At 36.6% G+C, this 19035-nt stretch overlaps 2 protein-coding genes across 2 annotated transcripts in view; both read left to right on the top strand.

Moving 5' to 3' along the window:
• Nucleotides 1-5036, top strand: part of LOC110443473 — a 9322-nt gene extending 4286 nt beyond the window's left edge. The window contains exons 6-8 of the mRNA XM_021487699.1: nucleotides 1875-2042; nucleotides 2710-2787; nucleotides 3706-5036. Of these exons, the coding sequence (XP_021343374.1) occupies nucleotides 1875-2042; nucleotides 2710-2787; nucleotides 3706-3831 (372 nt within the window). The 3' untranslated portion in view covers nucleotides 3832-5036. The remainder of the gene's footprint in view (nucleotides 1-1874; nucleotides 2043-2709; nucleotides 2788-3705) is intronic.
• Nucleotides 5037-6831: 1795 nt separating this feature from the next.
• Nucleotides 6832-19035, top strand: part of LOC110443478 — an 18374-nt gene continuing 6170 nt past the window's right edge. Inside the window, exons 1-6 of the mRNA XM_021487704.1 lie at nucleotides 6832-6919; nucleotides 8949-9054; nucleotides 11624-11890; nucleotides 13113-13190; nucleotides 15204-15308; nucleotides 18091-18222. Of these exons, the coding sequence (XP_021343379.1) occupies nucleotides 8986-9054; nucleotides 11624-11890; nucleotides 13113-13190; nucleotides 15204-15308; nucleotides 18091-18222 (651 nt within the window). The 5' untranslated portion in view covers nucleotides 6832-6919; nucleotides 8949-8985. The remainder of the gene's footprint in view (nucleotides 6920-8948; nucleotides 9055-11623; nucleotides 11891-13112; nucleotides 13191-15203; nucleotides 15309-18090; nucleotides 18223-19035) is intronic.

Below are 19035 nucleotides of genomic sequence, written 5' to 3'. Positions count from 1 at the left end.
GCGCTATGTGCTCAATAAGCACAGGTACAACCATCGTACCTCCAGTGTGTCAGAAATGTTGGACCACCTAAAGCTGCGCCCTCTAGCAGATAGACGTAGAGATGCTCGTCTGACCATGCTTCATAACATTGTAAAGCAGAAAGTCGCTATCGTAAAATCAGACAGATTAATCCCTACAATTAGAAAATCCCGAACAAACCACCAGTTTTCGTATCAAATACCCCACTCAAAAACCGCGACCAGAAAGGCATCATTCTTCCCTCGAACTATACCCGAGTGGAATAAACTCCCACCTGACATTATTTCGAGCCCCACAACGGAATTATTCAAATCAGCCCTCTACCGTCACCTTTCAAAACGCAAATTAGACCATCTCGTATCTTTTAAAAACATTCTCTTTCCATGCTTCACTCCTCGTCTGACATTTTATCTTCAAATTGTTGAAGTTGGTCAGTACCATTTTGAAGTAGAATTAACATCTCTACTATCTGTAACAGTACGACTGTTGTGGGGTATATATGACATATTATCTCTACTATCTGTTACAGTACGTCTGTTGTGGAGTATTTATTATATATCATCTCTGCTATCTGTTACAGTACGACTGTTGTGGGGTATATATGACATATTATCTCTGCTATCTGTTACTGTACGACTGATGTGGGGTATATATGACATATTATCTCTGCTATCTGTAACAGTACGACTGTTGTGGGGTATATATGACATATTATCTCTGCTATCTGTTACAGTACGACTGTTGTGGGGTATATATGACATATTATCTCTGCTATCTGTTACAGTACGACTGTTGTGGGGTATATATGACATATTATCTCTGCTATCTGTTACAGTACGACTGTTGTGGGGTATATATGACATATTATCTCTGCTATCTGTTACTGTACGACTGATGTGGGGTATATATGACATATTATCTCTGCTATCTGTAACAGTACGACTGTTGTGGGGTATATATGACATATTATCTCTGCTATCTGTTACAGTACGACTGTTGTGGGTTATATATGACATATTATCTCTTCTATCTGTTACTGTACGACTGTTGTGGGGTATATATGACATATTATCTCTGCTATCTGTTACTGTACGACTGTTGTGAGGTATATATGACATATTATCTCTGCTATCTGTTACAGTACGACTGTTGTGGGGTATATATGACATGTTATCTCTGCTATCTGTTACTGTACGACTGTTGTGGGGTATATATGACATATTATCTATACTATCTGTTACAGTCATCTGTTGTGGGGTATAAATAATATATTGTATCTACTATCTGTTAAAGTATGACTGTTGTGAGGTATATATGACATTTTTATCTCTACTATCTGTTACAGTACGTCTGTTTTGGGGTATATATCACATATTATCTCTGCTATCTGTTACAGTACGACTGTTGTGGGGTATATATGATGTATTGTCTCTGCTATCTGTTACAGTACGACTGTTGTGGGGTATATATGATGTATAATCTCTACTATCTGTTACAGTCATCTGTTGTGGGGTATACATGATATATCATCTGTGCTATCTGCTACAGTACGACTGTTGTGGGGTATAAATGATGTATTATCTCTACTATCTGTTACAGTACGACTGTTGCGTTTTTTTTTATTATACATTATCTCTACTATCTGTTACAGTACGACTGTTGTGGGGTATATATGACATATTATCTCTTCTATCTGTTACAGTACGACTGGTGTGGGGTATATATGACATATTATCTCTGCTATCTGTTACAGTGCGACTGTTGTGGGTTATATATGACATATTATTTCTGCTCTCTGTTACAGTACGACTGTTGTGGGGTATATATGACATATTATCTCTACTATCTGTTACAGTACGACTGCTGCGGGGTATACGGATGGACACAGTATGAGACACTGACAGAGAATACCCAGAGACCAATTAAGCTCGCGGGAACGTTTATCTGCTGTGAGCTGGATAATTTAAAGTTATATCTCAACGGGTCCTGTTGGGCTGGTGGTGTCCATACCTCAGACAAAAACGTAAGTTTGTATATTTATGTCTTAAATGGTAAGTATATATGTTAATGTAACAAAATTGTAATTTTATCGGTTAAGTCAGATACATATAAAACGTCTCTGGTTAATGTAACAAAATGGTTAGTTTATATGCTAATGTCACAAAATGGTTAGTTTATACGTTAATGTAATAAAATGGTAGGTTCATACGTTAATGTAATAAAATGGTAGGTTCATACGTAAATGTAACGAAAGTCTTTAATTATGTTAATATAACAAAATGGTAAGTTTGAATGTGAACATATATGTCTAAGAGGCAGCCCTGGGTTGAATACATGTAAATGTGTATTTATTACTAGTCCTGAGTGGAATATACAGTACATAATGTATGTAATGTGTGCAAAAGTATATACAGTGAATTACAGCATAAATACCACCGTCTGTCTATTCCGTCTTTTCGTATTGCAGAGTTATCTGCTCTTGTGTGCAGGTTTTGATTGTTACGTAATTTGTTTGTGAGAGTAACGTCATCAATTTTGAGAAAACGACGTAATTTTGAACAAACCAATGACGTAACAATCAATACCTGCTCACAAGAGAAGATAACTCTGCAATACGCAAAGACGGAATAACTATCATTAGGATAATAATAATACAAAAATGTTTCTTATTATTCTTGTTTTCTGTGTAGGACTGTTATGATGCCATTGTTGAGGCCATTCTGTCCTCGACCGTTGTACAACTGATACCCTTGATTTATATCGCCCAGGTAAGAATTGGAGAATTCTGAGTCTTCTATAATTCTACTGGCTCCAGTTTGCAAACTGTTTCCCCGAAAAGTAAATATGTTGAGTTTATTTCCTAGAATAATGGAACGATCGAATCACGATATTCGTTTTAGTCTCCCTTCTAATTGATCTTTCATATTAAATATGTCATCATTATTAATAAGTAATATTTGCTTTTTTTCGTAACGATCTTATTGAAACTAATGTTATTATCACCCTGTACCCATATCAATGCTTATCAATGATTTCAAGCACTTATTTATTTAACTTGAGTATGCAAATACTAAGCTAGCATATCTTTTGTAACTTTTTTTAATCACTCCGATATTCGTACGGTTTAGAATGACGCCTTCTACACGAACAAAATTATTGTCCTAAGAACGATTTTGCTTCTAATCTTCAAAATAACTAGCCAGCAAACAGAGAAACATAACAATATAATGAATTTTGTATCTAGTAAACCTTGTGCATGGTAAATAGTATAGTAAGTACTGTGTATATTATTATAGATAATGTGTTGTGTATGTTTACTATCACAATTATAGCGATACATTTGGACGTGTGATCATTGACAGGGTATTTTGAAAAGAACATATTTTATACAGCCAGCTTGAATTATTTTCATCTAGCTATAAATTTGTTCCATTTTCTGGGAAAATATTTATAAAATGAAAACGACTAACGTTTTTGAAGAAACATCGTAATAAGTTTTTATTGATTTTTTTTCCTAATCTACCAAAACAATGACACGTGTTGAGGTGGATATGTTTGTATAGATGAAGGTAACTCCTTGTGACCGGAGGTCTCTGTTCAGAGTACTATTAAGACTTACCCAATACATTACATCAACAGATCAAAGCTTGCTTTAGAAAATCATTCTTGTGTTTCTTATATTTCAGATTGTTATGATCCTTTGCGCCATCTTGATTATCCTTGACAACAAGTATACGGTTACTAAGGTAGAACCGGAAGATGATAACTACCCCGAGAAACCAAACGCGCTGAATCCGAGAAAGGGAAATTGAGTGACTGAACACTAGTTATCGCCTTAATATCAACATAGTTTGATTGAGGGAGTTGTGTAATTCATCGTTTAATGATTTGATGAGTTGAGTTATTGGTGATTGGTTGAAGATATCAAGACGCCCTCATCATGTTGAATATACGAAATCAACATCATAAACGGACAACCACATTGGAGAATAAATTAATGAGTTATTAATGAATCACCCACGGGTTTAAGGTGTGTATAACACCGATTGGTGGCTAATTGGAATGTTCAGTGTTCTGGAGACATATTATTTTTAATTTACATTTCCACTACAAGTTCCTCTATAAACAGAATTCCGTCAGCGTTATTTTGAAGCTTCTTCTTTCGTCTCGATTAACATGAGAGCACCTTAGAATCAAACATTTTGGTGACGTTAGAATGTACCAGGAACCCTGTCAACGCTGTCGACACAGACTCACTAATATCGAAATATAAAGGAGTATCTTTATTTAGGTCAATAATAACTAAATATTTAAAATGTTAATACAAAGTTTGAACGGCATTTTCCCAATGTCTCATGCCGGTATGAAATTCAAAAAACAATGTCGTCTAATCCTTAGAACTATGTTTGTCATTATGCAGAAAATAAATATAAGATAATTTTATCAGTTCATAGATCGGTTATGATCATGTTAATTGAGTTTCAGGCAGTAAATATAAACGCAACGGCCGTAAATATATTTACTTGCTACAGGCAATTACTCAACTAACTGTAGTGTCATCTGTAACAAATAGACATGGCATGGTTTAGGATCACCTCTCACAACAACGATTTCAGACTTAAAGATGTAATTTTCTGTCAGTAAATATATTTCACAGCATGATAAATTCGTTATATATATATGCTTTACTTAACATACGTAACATGGTTTCCTATAACCTGCACAGATTTCATATTTCCTTCGAGATATGCAACCAAGATAAACTCTATGTAGTTAATATAATAGGTTTCGGAGTTTTATGAGATCCGATACCATAGGAAAAATGTTTTGTTGGACTTCAGGCTGACATCAATTAAACTAAATGTTTCTTGCATTAAAACGAATAACATTTATTTACCAATTTAATTGCATTCAACAACCTCCTGTTTCAAGACATGATACTTGTTATAGTTGATGTATTTAACCTCGTTATAACTTCTGTTATGTATGAATCTAAATGTGTAAAATAAATATATTAAACATCATATTTAGTGGTCGTTGTTTGTTGAATGAACATCCTCAATACATGTTAAGGGTAAAAACGCTATCAAATCTGAACTAGATTCTGATGTCAAAGTGTTATTTATCAAATATGAACGACACTTGGTAAGAACAGTTTTTACAATGACCTAATGGTATTGTTGTTTACTTATTTTCCCATTTTCCAATTCAAATCAGATGAAAAGGAATTCAAATAAGACCTTTTTTATTTAATTGTCAATTTTTGAATATATTTAGTTAAAGACTTCAAAAATGAAGTTTAAATGATTGTTTTAAATTTAAGGTATTTCGAATATAGTTATCATATCATGTCCAGCATCTGAAGCAGGTATTGAGATGTACTATAGATGAGGAATCTATTTTCCAATATAAGTTAGGGTAGAGCTTGTAGTTTATGAAAACTATAGCTAAACAAACAAACAAAAATTGAAAAATGAAAAATATACTGAACCAAGGAATCAAGGTAATATTCAGCATCTGAAACAATTCAGATTCAATGGATCCTGCACTAATACGTTTGGAAAACACAAAACAAGTCGCCAAAAACTACATTGATAAGGAAACTGACAAAGTTGCTAGACTGTACAAGCAAGGACCTACACAACAGACAGCTGATGTTAGAATAAGATGTTGTGCCAGGACTTACATTCTTTGAGATATAACACACAGTTAAACATCAAATAAGAGTCACTGGATTAGGAATTGTAGGCCCATTCCGTATCTGTTGCATGAAGCAAATATTAAACTATAGTCCTCATTTGGTTGTTTTAGCACTTATACCGTGCTGATTTTAACAGCTTTGTTTTGAAATTTTGTTATTTGAAATGTAATGCTAATATACAAATAATAAAAGAAGAAGATATTTTATCAAGTGTTATGTAAACATCACAATCACTACAAAATGAATACAGAATTATTTTAATTTTCAATCTTTTATTTCCTATCTTTAATCTTTTGTGATATCTTATAAAACATGATCAGCTTCCGGCTACACAACTTTAGATATAATAGTTATACACAGGTGAAATACAGGTAGATACTGACAAAACAAACTATAATCCCTTTTACACCCCACCTTTTTTCAAAGTGGAGGAATCAAAACAAGCCTATGAGGGGAAGCTGTTTTGTTTTCATACATTTGACAATTTAACACGGTAGTTCGAGCATATTTGCATCTTATATAATTGCCAACATAACAGGGAAATATTTTAGGTACAGTGTACACTTACCAATACTGATGTGGATATCTCTTAAGTTGGGTATATGTAATATAAAAAGAAATTTTCAAAAAATTGATGAAGTTCATTATTAAAAACATTTGTTGATAAAAACAAAAGTATTATGCTGCTATACTAATAAGACGAAGATTAAAAGTATATATTGAAATTATTTGATTTTATATAGTCTTTTTTATTAGACAGGAGCATTTAATTATAATTAAGACGCTTCAAATAAAGAAAACCCGTTGAGGAAGAAAAGTAAAACCTGCCTATAACAAATCGCACCGTTTGTATCTGTGGTCTTTGTTACCAAACGTTGTGCATTGTGTATCAGGGTATGTTTATCGTGGTTTCATTGTCTTCGTCTCGGCTATTGTCATTCTGTTCACTAGTTAAATCTCTGGTATATATCCCAGTGTATGTAGAGTCCAAAATCTTTTAGTGACGTGCCATTGTCTTTGTCTCGAGTCAGAAATCACTGAAGCGTTTGATACCTATTCAACATTGTCTTTTCAGCAGATAACGGTTTATTTATATACGTTTATATGAAGACGCCATCTTTGTTTTGTGCGCCATTACATTTTGGATTCTATGTCAATATTTGACACATTATTTTGGATTAATTTTAACACATTTTAGAGTGAGTATTTTTAAATCACACTTCCCCCGCACAATACCACTATTTATACATGTTAATGCCATCCACGTTACTTCTTTAACATATCAATTATTGTTATATGTTATTCCAGTTACACTTTGTCGATTATATTTATTAAAATTCGACTACAATAGTTAATGCTACAAGATGTAGCAAGTCTAGAAATCGTATAGAAATGGAAGATGATGTGCAAACTGTGTGGTGGTGACGTTGCAGGAAAGGTGAGCGAAGAGGTGAAATTGCATGTTAGGAATAAATATTGAGACGACAGATTGACAATAGTGGTGGGGATGACAGGGGAAGGAGGTGTGGTGAGGATTATGACGACAGGCGGTTGTGGTAAGGATTGTGAAGGAAGAGATTGTGAGGGAAGAGGTTGTGGTAAGGATTGTTAGGAGATATGTTGCGGTACAGATGATGAGAGAAGGAGATTGATTAAGGGATAATGAGGAAAGAAGGGTCTTGGTGGAGATGGTATGAGTTAAGGAGGTTGTAGTGTGGATGGTAAGGGGTCAGGATTATGACGGGGGTGGTAAGGGATGGAGGTTGTGGTAAGGGATGGAGGTTGTGGTAGGGATGGTGGGAATGAGTTTGTGGGGGGATGATGAGGGAGAGAGGTTGTGGTAAGGATTGTGAGTGAAGAAGTTGTGGTAAGGATTGTGAGTGAAGAAGTTGTGGTAAGGATGGTGAGGGAAGAGGTTGTGGTAAGGATGGTGAGGGAAGAATGTTGTGGTAAAGATTGGGAGGGAAGGAGGTCGTGGTAAGGATTATGAGAGGATGAAGTGGTGGAAGGGATTGTAAGGAAAGAAGTTGTGGTAAGGATTGTGAGGGAAGAGGTTGTGGTAAGGATGGTGAGGGAAGAGGTTGTAGTAGGAATGGTAAGGGGAGGAGGTCGTGATAAGGATTATGAAAGAGGGGGAGGTTGTCGTAAGGATTGTGACGGAAGAGGTTAAGGTAAGGATGGGGAGGGAGGAAGGTTGTAGTTGGGATGGTGAGGGAAGGCGGTTATTGGGATTTGAGGGATGAAAATTGTCGTGGAGATAATGAGGGAAGGAAGTTGTGGTGGAGATGGTCAGGGAAGAAGTTTGTATTTGGATAGACTATGATTGTTGTTGTGATAGGGTATGATGGGACCAAGGTTGTCGCGGGATTGTTACTGAAGGAGGGTATGGTGGGGATGGTTAGAGGAGGTGGTTGTGGAGAGAAGGATGAGAGTTGTGGTGGGGAAAGAGAGGGAAGAAGGTTACTGTGGGGGTGGTGAGAGAAAGAGTTTTTGGTTGGTATGGAGAATGTAGGAGGGGTGGAGTGGATGATGAGGGTTGCAGTTTGTGGTAGGGATGATGGGGGATAGAGGTTGTGGTGGGGATGGTGAGGGTAAGAGTTTGTGGTAGGGATGGTGAAGGATGGAGGTTGTGGTGGGGATGGTGAGGGGAAGAGTTTGTCGTAGGGAAGGTGAGGGATGGAGGTCGTGAAGGGGATGGTGAGGGAAGGAGGATGTGTTGAGGATGGTGAGGGATCGATGTTGTGGTAAGGATAGTGAGGGATGGAGGTTGTGGTTGGGGATGGTGAGGGATGGATGTTGTGGATGGTTATGGAAGAAGGTTGTTGTCGGGATTGTGACTAAAGGAAGTTATGGTGGGGATGGTTAGAGAAGGTTGTTGTGAAGGGGAGGATGAGAATTGTGGTGGGGATGGTGATAGAAGAAGGTTACGGTGGGGATATTGAAAGAAGGAGGTTGTGGTGGTGAGGGTAACAGACGGAGATTGTGGTTGAGATGATTGGTGTAAGGTTGGTGATCTGATGCAAGAAAAAGGTCAGGGTTCGGAGAAGGACTGAGGATGTTATTTCAGTTAGATAAGATAGATAAAATGCTGGAGGGAGTGGAGGCTTAAAAGTGCAAAATGTTATTTTGTAGCCTATAAAACAATCCGGCATTGTATTTTATACTGATCGCCTGTTAAATGTTTTATTTTGCTGTATAACATGACGGAGAAATCTTATTTTGACAAAGCTATCAGACGTAAGGGCCACCTTGACCTGGACTGACAATGGGATGCATAGGATGCTGTGGAGGTCTAGGACGATGCTGTATCGTCCTTATAAACATGATACTAATCGTAAGTTTTAATAAAATTAGTTCAGTTACATAGCACTCATATAACTTAATTCAGAGAGAACATAAACCGATTAGTTGGAATCATTATTAGCTCACTTCGGGCCAAGTGAGCTTATGCCATGGTGCAGCGTCCGTCGTCCGTCCGTCCGGCGTCAATATGTTACTTTAAACAACTTCTTCTTAATAACCAAAAGGCCTAGGGTGAGGATATTTGGCTAGAAGCAAACAAGGATGAAGGGCTACCAAGTTTGTTCAAATAAATGGCCTTCACCTATTTTCAAGGTCACAGGGGTCAAATATGTTTAACACTTAAACAACTTCTTCTCAATAACCAAAATGCCCAGAGTGATGATTTTTGGCTAGTAACATGCTGGGATGAAGGGCTACCAAGTTTGTTCAAATGAATGACCTTGACTTATATTCAAGGTCACAGGGGTCAAATATATTAAAAACCTTTAAACAACTTCTGAATAACTAAGAGGCCTAGGGTTAAGGTATTTGGACAGTAGCATGCTGGGATGAAGGGCTACCTAGTTTGTTCAAATGAATGACCTTCGTCCATTTTCAAGGTCACATGGGTCAATTGTCTTAACAAATATTTATACAACTTCTTCTGAATAACTAAGGAGCCTAGGATGATGATATTTGGCCAGTAACATGCCAGGATGAAGGGCTACCAATTTTGTCAAAATGAATGATCTTCGCCCATATTCAAGGTCACAGTGGTCAATATATGTTTAAATCTTTAAAGGACTTGTTCTGTATAACCAATAGGTCCAGGGTTATGATATTTTGCCAAAAGCATGCTGGGTTGGAAGACTTTAAACTCTGTTCAATATAATGTCCTTGTTCGACATTCAAGGTCACAGGCGTCATATGTTTAAATCTTTTAATAGGTTCTTTTAAATCAAACACTGGCATTCTGCCTGTAGCTGTATTTTAGTCCACTTTTAAGATAACAAGTGTGAGATTAATACCAGGTGAGCGATTCAGGCCCATTGGGCCTCTTGTTTTTATTCATAATCGTACAGTGAAATCTGTTCTTACCTGTGAAATATTCAACGCATTTTGTTAATATACGGACAGTTTTGTTTTTTTGTTTATAACTTTTGATTTATGTACCATATCACACATAATCCTTCATGAAATATAACCATAAAGATCGTTTTGTTTGAATCTATTGTCTATGATTAATGTGCTATTGTGATGTAGTTAATTACATTTAGACATGCACTTTAAACAAACAGAATTTCAAGGTTTTGTTTACAACTATTTAACATACCTTACAAGTTTACTTTTTTATTATTAGTAGTATTTATTCTTTAAAACGTATTTTCGTTTTTTTCGAATTATTTAGTACTCAGTAACTCTTTTACTGCTCCTGATACAGTAGATGGGTGCCACGGTCAAATAGTGAGTTGCTTAAAGTTTCCCCAAAAGTCTTCCAAAAATGTTGACAAAAAGATATTTTTTATTAATTAATCACAGGAATAAGAAATTGGGCTTGAGCTCAGAAATTGGGCGTGAGCACAGAAATTGGGTTTGAGCACAGAAATTGGGCTTGAGTATGATCAGTTTCATGAATATGGTATCTACAGATGATACATCAATAGAAATATGTTTCCCCTAGTCGACTTAATTTTGGTTTATACAATTTGACGAAATAGGCTATTGAGGGAATAGTTATAATACATGTATGTCCTGGTTATTAGGTAATTAAAACAAAAGAAAATCCATACTATGTTCATAATTGGTACAGCTTACAGTCCAGAACACTTACTTTAGTCTAACAATTTGGCTACTAAGCAATCTAGAGTCATCTTAAGTCATGCTTTTGAAAATCATAAAATTTGTTAATTAAGGGGAGTGTAAACATGGACTTGTTAATGTTACAAATTAGCACGGTCTTCTGGACGTAATAAATTAAGTTACGGTATGGAAAGGTATAAAGGGCTAAACTGATGGATAGCCATTAGGTCCAATTACTCGATAATATAATTTTATTTGATTCAGTTAAGTTCATTGAACATTCAGTGGACATTACTGTTGCGTTGCTTGTATTAACCATCTGTGCTTATTTAACTAACCTATTAATGCACTAATTAAACTTACTAGAAAAGGGATTGAGTCACTTAATAATATATCTTTTTTGCATTCATAATTGGATCGTCCGTCTTAATTATTGTTTCAATGTGGCTTATGGGTTACAAGTGTTTTATATCAAACAGATAATTTATAATTCCTTATAACAAACCAATGTAGACTCCAGAACTTCGCGAAATGAACGAACAAGAGATAGGTTGCACAAAATTGCAAATTCAATCATCAATATTTTAGATATTCAATCAAACTACATTAAAATATATTGCTTAACACAAAAAAAAACACTTCGCCGGTGATTCAAAGCTTAAGTGTTCATTTTTGTGCCGTGTAAATGTACACGTTAATCTTATCCTAAAGAATATATTTTTAAGAGATCTACCTGTGACATGCATAAGCGCTTAAACCATTTATATCACTTCAGAATATTCGTCTATTTTAATCCATTTTTATACTTGACCGACATACAGGTGGTGTTCGCCCTGATATTGCTGCTCTTTACTGTCGTGTGGATCTATCCTGATTTGCCGTTAGTACTGGATATGTACGAGGGCGACGTGAAGTCAGAGATGCAAACAAGTACTGTTATCAAGGTTGAGGATGACTGGCACATCACAAAGTTCAGTCTGTACGCCACGTTTTTGTATCTGGTGTGGGCCGTGGCTGGGGTAGGACTCCTGCTCAGTATCTGTGGCTGTGTAGCATCTTGCTGTAAATACAAAGGATGCATCTGCGCTGTAAGTAGATGGTGTTGCATGCTGTACATACTTTGGGGCCCTTTCGGGAAGAAAAGTTAAATTGATATATGGTAGTGGAAGTATATAGTCAAGTTATTGGCAAAAAAGGCAAACGGACTCTTTTGTAGGGTTTCATTTTTAACAATAATTGGTAAATTTGTGTTAAACCTGTTAATCGAATCAAAACGAAAGTAATGACTGGTTTTTCCTTTCGGAACAGGACATAGATGTTCTGTTAAATATTAAGGGATGAGTTTCGGACAATTATAAAAGACCCCGCAACAACCTAGTAAATATGTCATCCTCTTAATCAGTGTTGAAGAATATGCTATTGTGAAAAGTCAAAATGTTCTACTTACTAATTTTTAAGCCATAACTTATTTTAAAGAGGAATGAGAAAAGGAAAAATACACAGAATTTTTCTATATGTTTATCGTTTTGATTTTAATAAGAACAAATGCAATACAATATCATCAAAGTAAGTGTGTTATTAGAAATCTATGAATGTTTGCATAATTGATGAAAATAGTGTTTTCCTCTTAGTTAAGGAAGAAAAAAACTTTCAAATTATATTTTGATCTCAGAAGAGTAGTTTAGGATAATGCTATCCAATATTTAACCTTATTCAATATTCAATGAATTTAAAAAAAAAAGTTTCTTAATAAAAGAAAAGAAAGAAATCATAAAAATCCTGAATGTATGACTAAGGCCTCACGGGACAGACCTTACTGTCGGGAGTGCTTGGCCGATCTCTCTGAACCTTTCCCGATCCGTAGGACTCTGTTACGAACGTATACGACTGCGTTCAGACAATAATAGGACATTCCAGATCATTGAGGATACCAATCTGACTTTTTCACTTTTCGTTTCGTCTCAAACGGGAGCCATAATCGGCACTATGTGAACGCGGCATTAAAGAATGAATTCATGGTCTCCATTCCATTGAAAAAATATGCTGCTTTAAGTTATTTAACCCTTTCGCGTTCTGAGTCCATAAAGGTTGCAACTCTTGACGTCGTTCTCGCTTTTGTGTTTTGTCAAAACATAAATGCGGCAATTGATATAGAGAAAATCAGGAAATCACTAGGCTTAAGAAATAACCTTACATGTACACATTCGTAAACTGTTTTTCTTTTGTGTTGCTCTGTATATTGGAATACAATTTAGCACATGTATATCATATATGTTTCGAACTCTATGGTCACGACTCTCTCTATTTCAGTACTCTATCATCGTTCTGATTCTGGTGGTGGCTCAACCTGTTGCGCTGATCATGCTTCCGATAGCCGATGCCAATCCTGTAAGTAATGGCCACCTCTGTATACATGTCGCCACCTTGTGGATATGTATCACACCTCTGTAAATGTCGTCATTTAGTGGGTATTACTCCATCATTGTAAATAAGTTGTGGTGAAGTGTCATCACCCTACCCATGTAACTACCGATACCTGATTATAATCTACCCCTTTTACTGTCGCCACCTGGTGGTTATTATCTACCCATGTAACTGCGCCACCTGGTGGTTATGATATACCCCTGTTACTGTCACCACCTGGTAATTATAATACAACCCTGTTACTGTCGCCTACTGGTAACTATAATACACCCCTGTTACTGTCACCACCTGGTAATTATAATACAATCCTGTTACTGTCGCCACCTTGTAATTATAATACCCCCCTGTCACTGTCACTACCTGGTAATAAGTATACATCCCTGTTACTGTCGCAACCTTGTGATAAGTGTACACCCCTGTTATTGTCGTCACCTGGTTACTTTAATGCACCTTGTTACTGTCACCACCTGGTGATTATAATAAAACTCCTGTTACTGTCACCACCTGATGATTATAATAAAAACCCTGTTACTGTCACCACCTGGTAATTATAATAAAACCCCTGTCACTGTCACCACCTGGTGATTATAATAAAACCCCTGTCACTGTCACCACCTGGTGATTATAATAAAACCCCTGTTACTGCCACCACCTGATGATTATAATAAAAACCCTGTTACTGTCACCACCTGGTAATTATAATACAACCCTGTTACTGTCGCCACCTTGTAATTATAATACCCCCCTATCACTGTCACTACCTGGTAATAAGTATACATCCCTGTTACTGTCGCAACCTTGTGATAAGTGTACACCCCTGTTATTGTCGTCACCTGGTTACTTTAACGCACCTTGTTACTGTCACCACCTGGTGATTATAATAAAACCCCTGTTACTGTCACCACCTGATGATTATAATAAAAACCCTGTTACTGTCACCAGCTGGTAATAATCATGATACAATAAATATACATATACCACCATCTTGTGGTATTGTTAAATATAAACTTCATTTTTTACAAGAATTATTAAACAGGTTTTTTCAGCTCACTGTTAATTCGTATTTATCACTCTTACTGAGTCCGAAGGAAGCGTGCAGATAGGCTTAATTTTGGAGGAAACTAGAGTACCCCGATGATAACCCACCAATACGGGTGGGTAGACGTTATCATTATGTCAGATAGGTATGTACTGGGGTTACTGGGGTTACAGACATATTAGAAACCCAAAAGTAAGGGAAAGTATTTTTTGATATCTGTAAAAGCCAGAACACCCTTCAATATATCCACTCAATAAACCTGACCTAGGAAAGGAAATACCAAGTTTCAGTTTTATATTAGATCGTACGTATCAGACGTGAAGCAGAGAAAAGAAACACGGGAATGCCGAAGTGTCAACAAAACCACAGTTCGAACAGAAATCGATAAACCTAGAGCAAACTATAAAACTAGGGAAAAATATTAAATTAGGGCAAACTATAAAACTAGGGCAAAAAATAAAACTAGGGCAAACTATAAAACTCGGGCAAACTATAAAACTAGGGCAAACTATAAAACTAGGGCAAAATATAAAACTAGAGCAAGCTATAAAACTAGGGCAGGCTATAAAACTAGGGCAAAATATAAAACTAGGGCAAAATATAAAACTAGAGCAAACTATAAAACTAGGGCAAACTATAAAACTAGGGCGAACTATAAAACCAGGGCAAACTTTAAAACTAGGGCAAACTATAAAACTATGGAAAAAATAAAAAACTAGGGCAAACAATAAAATTAGGACAAAATATATAAAACAGGCAAAATATAAAACTAGGGCAAAACGTGAACAAATATAATTTACAGGGAGAAACTTGTAAAAGTACGACGAGAATAAGCCCAGGTGTTCTGGTGACAACACAACCAATAAATGAATATTATCAAAAGCATGGCCCTTCATATCACAAAAATAAGATAATTACCCTGCTCTTTGTTCTAACAGATCTTGGGCACGCTGCGCAGTATCTTAGAGGACAGTTTCAGTAGTTTCCAGGGAATGGCTGGAGGAACAGATGACGACAATGCCTGGACATTTGTCATGTGGAAGGTAAGCATTAAGATACACTTGTATCATGGTATTTATCACGATCGATAATATAGGGGTTACGCTCATATTTCTTCTCTCAGCACCCCTGTTATATGTCAAAGCAAACTTTAAGGCACGCAGCTAACCATTATATTGGTCTGACTAACCATCGGTAGGCCGATACCCGTAGTTTGAAGACTACAGAAGAGCGACACCCGATTTCAAAGCCAGTCAATTTTTCCGTTATGCGACCGAGATTTTTTTTAGATGGACATCAAGGATCAAACTAGATTCACCCACAAGGTGTTTACACTAAGCCTTCGATTTTGTCATAGACATATCCCAGGGGTCGGAGATAAAATCGGCAGTAAGCGTAGCCCTAGAGTATCGAGGGAGAGTATTCCATATGTATGACCAAATATGTTTACTCCTACATAACGCTATGCTGTGGACGTTATTGAGGAATCTTGAATTAAATGGTACGATATAATATATCCATTCAATGTTTGATTAAAATGTCTCCGATTCGGACGTTATCTTGCCGAGCTCCTAAGTATATGAATTTCCTTGATTTCTGAAACCAAGTAGAGGCTTACATTTATGTAACAGGTCAAACATTGAAATATAAAAGTTGAAATAAAAAGTGAGACGGAACTATTAAGGTTTTTGCATTACCTCCAACACAGCAGTCACAGTATTTCCGTTTTATAAAGTATATATTGCAATTTCTACTCCAGTTGGCCTCAATGCAACTACAAAATGTTACCTGTTTCATTTGCCGGTGAAATTGACCAGATTAACATTGTCTGTGCGTATGAATTCATATATATTTGCGAAGGGAGATAACTATTGGCATCTTTAAACAAAGAAGATACAGTTTGTATGAAATTTCACATTTTTATTGAAGCAACACAAGTGTTCAAGCAACTAAAAACGATCAATCAGCAAATAGTATCAGCTGTTACTAGCAGTAGTGACAAGTCATGTACTGCCCTAAAAATGATCCACCCAGCTACCCCAATTTGCCTCTTGTGTCAGTGTAAACCCCCGGTACAGATCGAAAACAAAATGGACCACTCATCCATGTAGTCCTGTCATATATGAAATGCAGTCAAACAGCAAACTGTCATATCAAATTGTTTCGTCCGCTCAAGCCACGTCTGAGTTCCTGTCTAATTCGACATTCAATTACTGCAGCTTCACATTCCAGAAGATGTAGAACCTCGAAATTTAGCGGCTCTTTACTTCGAGCTAGTAAAACGCTGGCGGCCGTTGACTCGCAACTGAGCCTTAGTGATGACGCGTCAGAAAGTTCAATATATAAACGTTTGAATATGTCAACAAAAAAATATTTAGAATATGTTTCTGTGTTTTGTTTCTTCATAATTTGGTTGTATTAAACTATCAACGTACACCATCATGTAGTATGACGGTCCTTCAATGACGGACTATATTTTTTACATTACGTCATACTTAAATTTGCACAAGCTCCAGAATCTGGGACAAACGATCAGAAAAGACTTCCAAGTTCCAATTATTAAAAAAAAAAAACATTGATTGAAATTTAAGGTTTGAATCTTTCTTTGGTGGATTTCATGGGGTGATGAATTCTGTTGGTATTGAAACAACTTCAACATTAAGTGTTTCGCAGTTTATTAAATTTGTTTCAATACCAACTTAGTTCATCACCCCGTGAAATCGACCAAAGCAAGATTTAATCCTTAAATGGATTATTATTTGAATATTTGCGTACATTACCCAGAAGTGAATCATTTGAAACAAAGCTCAGGTTTGTATTACCCACTCCCTTATCGCTGGCGCCTACCCGCAGTTTATATATTCAAAGCCATACAAATGAAAGGTTCTGGGAGCATCCTATCTGTGAAAACAACAGTGGATGCAAGTTTTCACTAGTGATTTGACAAAAAAGTTTCTAGAGAAGCTGATATAAGCGATAACAAATAAAAGATAAAAGTTGTTATCGGTTGTTTTAGATGTCTTACAATGAAGATAACAGGTACAAATTTCTATCAATAGTTTTGTGAGAAATTCAAACGATAATAGGTAATCAAACATTGTCGGTGAAACTGACAATCGCCCTAGATAACCAATGCTATCCCTGTACAGTGATATCAAACATTAAGGAGAACCTGACAACGATTGAAATCGGGGTTTCGTGCTTTCAAGCGACTTGGAGGAAACTGAAAGGGGCATCAACCGTGTTATCCATAACATGTGCATCCAAATGTTTTAAAAATGGCTTACGTCATAGTCTATGGATATATTTAGTGGGTTTCCTAATTTGAATATATTTTGATAACATAGTTTATGACATTAAATGTTTCTGCATTCTAAATACTCTTACAGGGAAACATTCATACCTGTAATGTGGAACAAAGATAATGATAGGATGAAAACAACTGTTACAACAGGGAAGCCTACATTGGATACTACATAGCATTCACGCTCACAAAATAAGTAGAGTGACGTAGGCAATCGTAGAAAACCATAAGAAGAAAAAACAGGAAATATATGATACAAGAAAACATAATTTCACTGAAATTACTATAGTTTAATTTTAAAAAGTGAGCAGTTTGCATTAGAACAAAAACACACCTAAACATCATAAGCCCGTAGCTTACATCTGAATACAGCTGAACTGTGTGTAAATGAGTGTGGTGTGACGGCATTGCCGTGACATGGTCCATTATATATGGACAGCGCAACACAAGTTGATTTGAAATGAAGTTAAAACAATACCGATCAACCAGCTCCCTAACAAGTCTGTATGTGTTTTTCCCAGAACACTTGCTGTGGTGTGGAAGGTTACAAACTGTCGGAGGCGTTCCTGCAAACGTTGTCATCGACAAAGTCGTGTTGTCCGCCGGCGAAGGTCCTGTTAGACACGTGTACTAAGGCTGATATGTACGAAATGGTAAGTAAACCGTTATTGCCGGAAATTGTACCATCTTTTGCCATTATATGTCGCTCTTTTGTTTGCATATCGGAGGTTATCATTCAAATTCGTTGTATCAGTATTTTGTAGATCTTCACGACACACGTAGAATGTTTAGAATTGAAGGACAACTTCTCATTGGCTTAAGCACAAATGTTATTTGGTAGATTTTTAGGTCACCTGAGCTTTAGCTCAAGTGACCTATTGCTATCCGTTTTCGTCCGTCGTCGTCCGTCGTCCGTCGTCCGTTAACATTTTACATTTCAAACTTAAAGTCAAGTTCTGCTGGGCCGATTGAACTGAAAGTTGGTAGGAATGATCGCCTCATGGTCCTGACAAAGTGTTGTTATTTTTCGGGTCGATCAGAAATCCAATATGGCCGCCACGGCCGCCATTTTGAAAACCTATTTCAAACTTAAAGTCAAGTTCTGCTGGACCGATTGAACTGAAAGTTGGTAGGAATGATCGCCTCATGGTCCTGACAAAGTGTTGTTATTTTTCGGGTCGATCAGAAATCCAATATGGCCGCCACGGCCGCCATTTTGAAAACCTATTTCAAACTTAAAGTCAAGTTCTGCTGGACCGATTGAACTGAAAGTTGGTAGGAATGATCGCCTCATGGTCCTGACAAAGTGTTGTTATTTTTCGGGTCGATCAGAAATCCAATATGGCCGCCACGGCCGCCATTTTGAAAACCTATTTCAAACTTAAAGTCAAGTTCTGCTGGACCGATTGAACTGAAAGTTGGTAGGAATGATCGCCTCATGGTCCTGACAAAGTGTTGTTATTTTT

This window comes from Mizuhopecten yessoensis, unplaced genomic scaffold (genome assembly GCF_002113885.1).
Source record: "Mizuhopecten yessoensis strain PY_sf001 unplaced genomic scaffold, ASM211388v2 scaffold716347, whole genome shotgun sequence".
Classification (NCBI taxonomy): Eukaryota; Metazoa; Mollusca; class Bivalvia; order Pectinida; family Pectinidae; genus Mizuhopecten; species Mizuhopecten yessoensis.
Note: the sequence above shows the minus strand (reverse complement) of the source record. Positions and strands in the feature narration are given on the sequence as shown.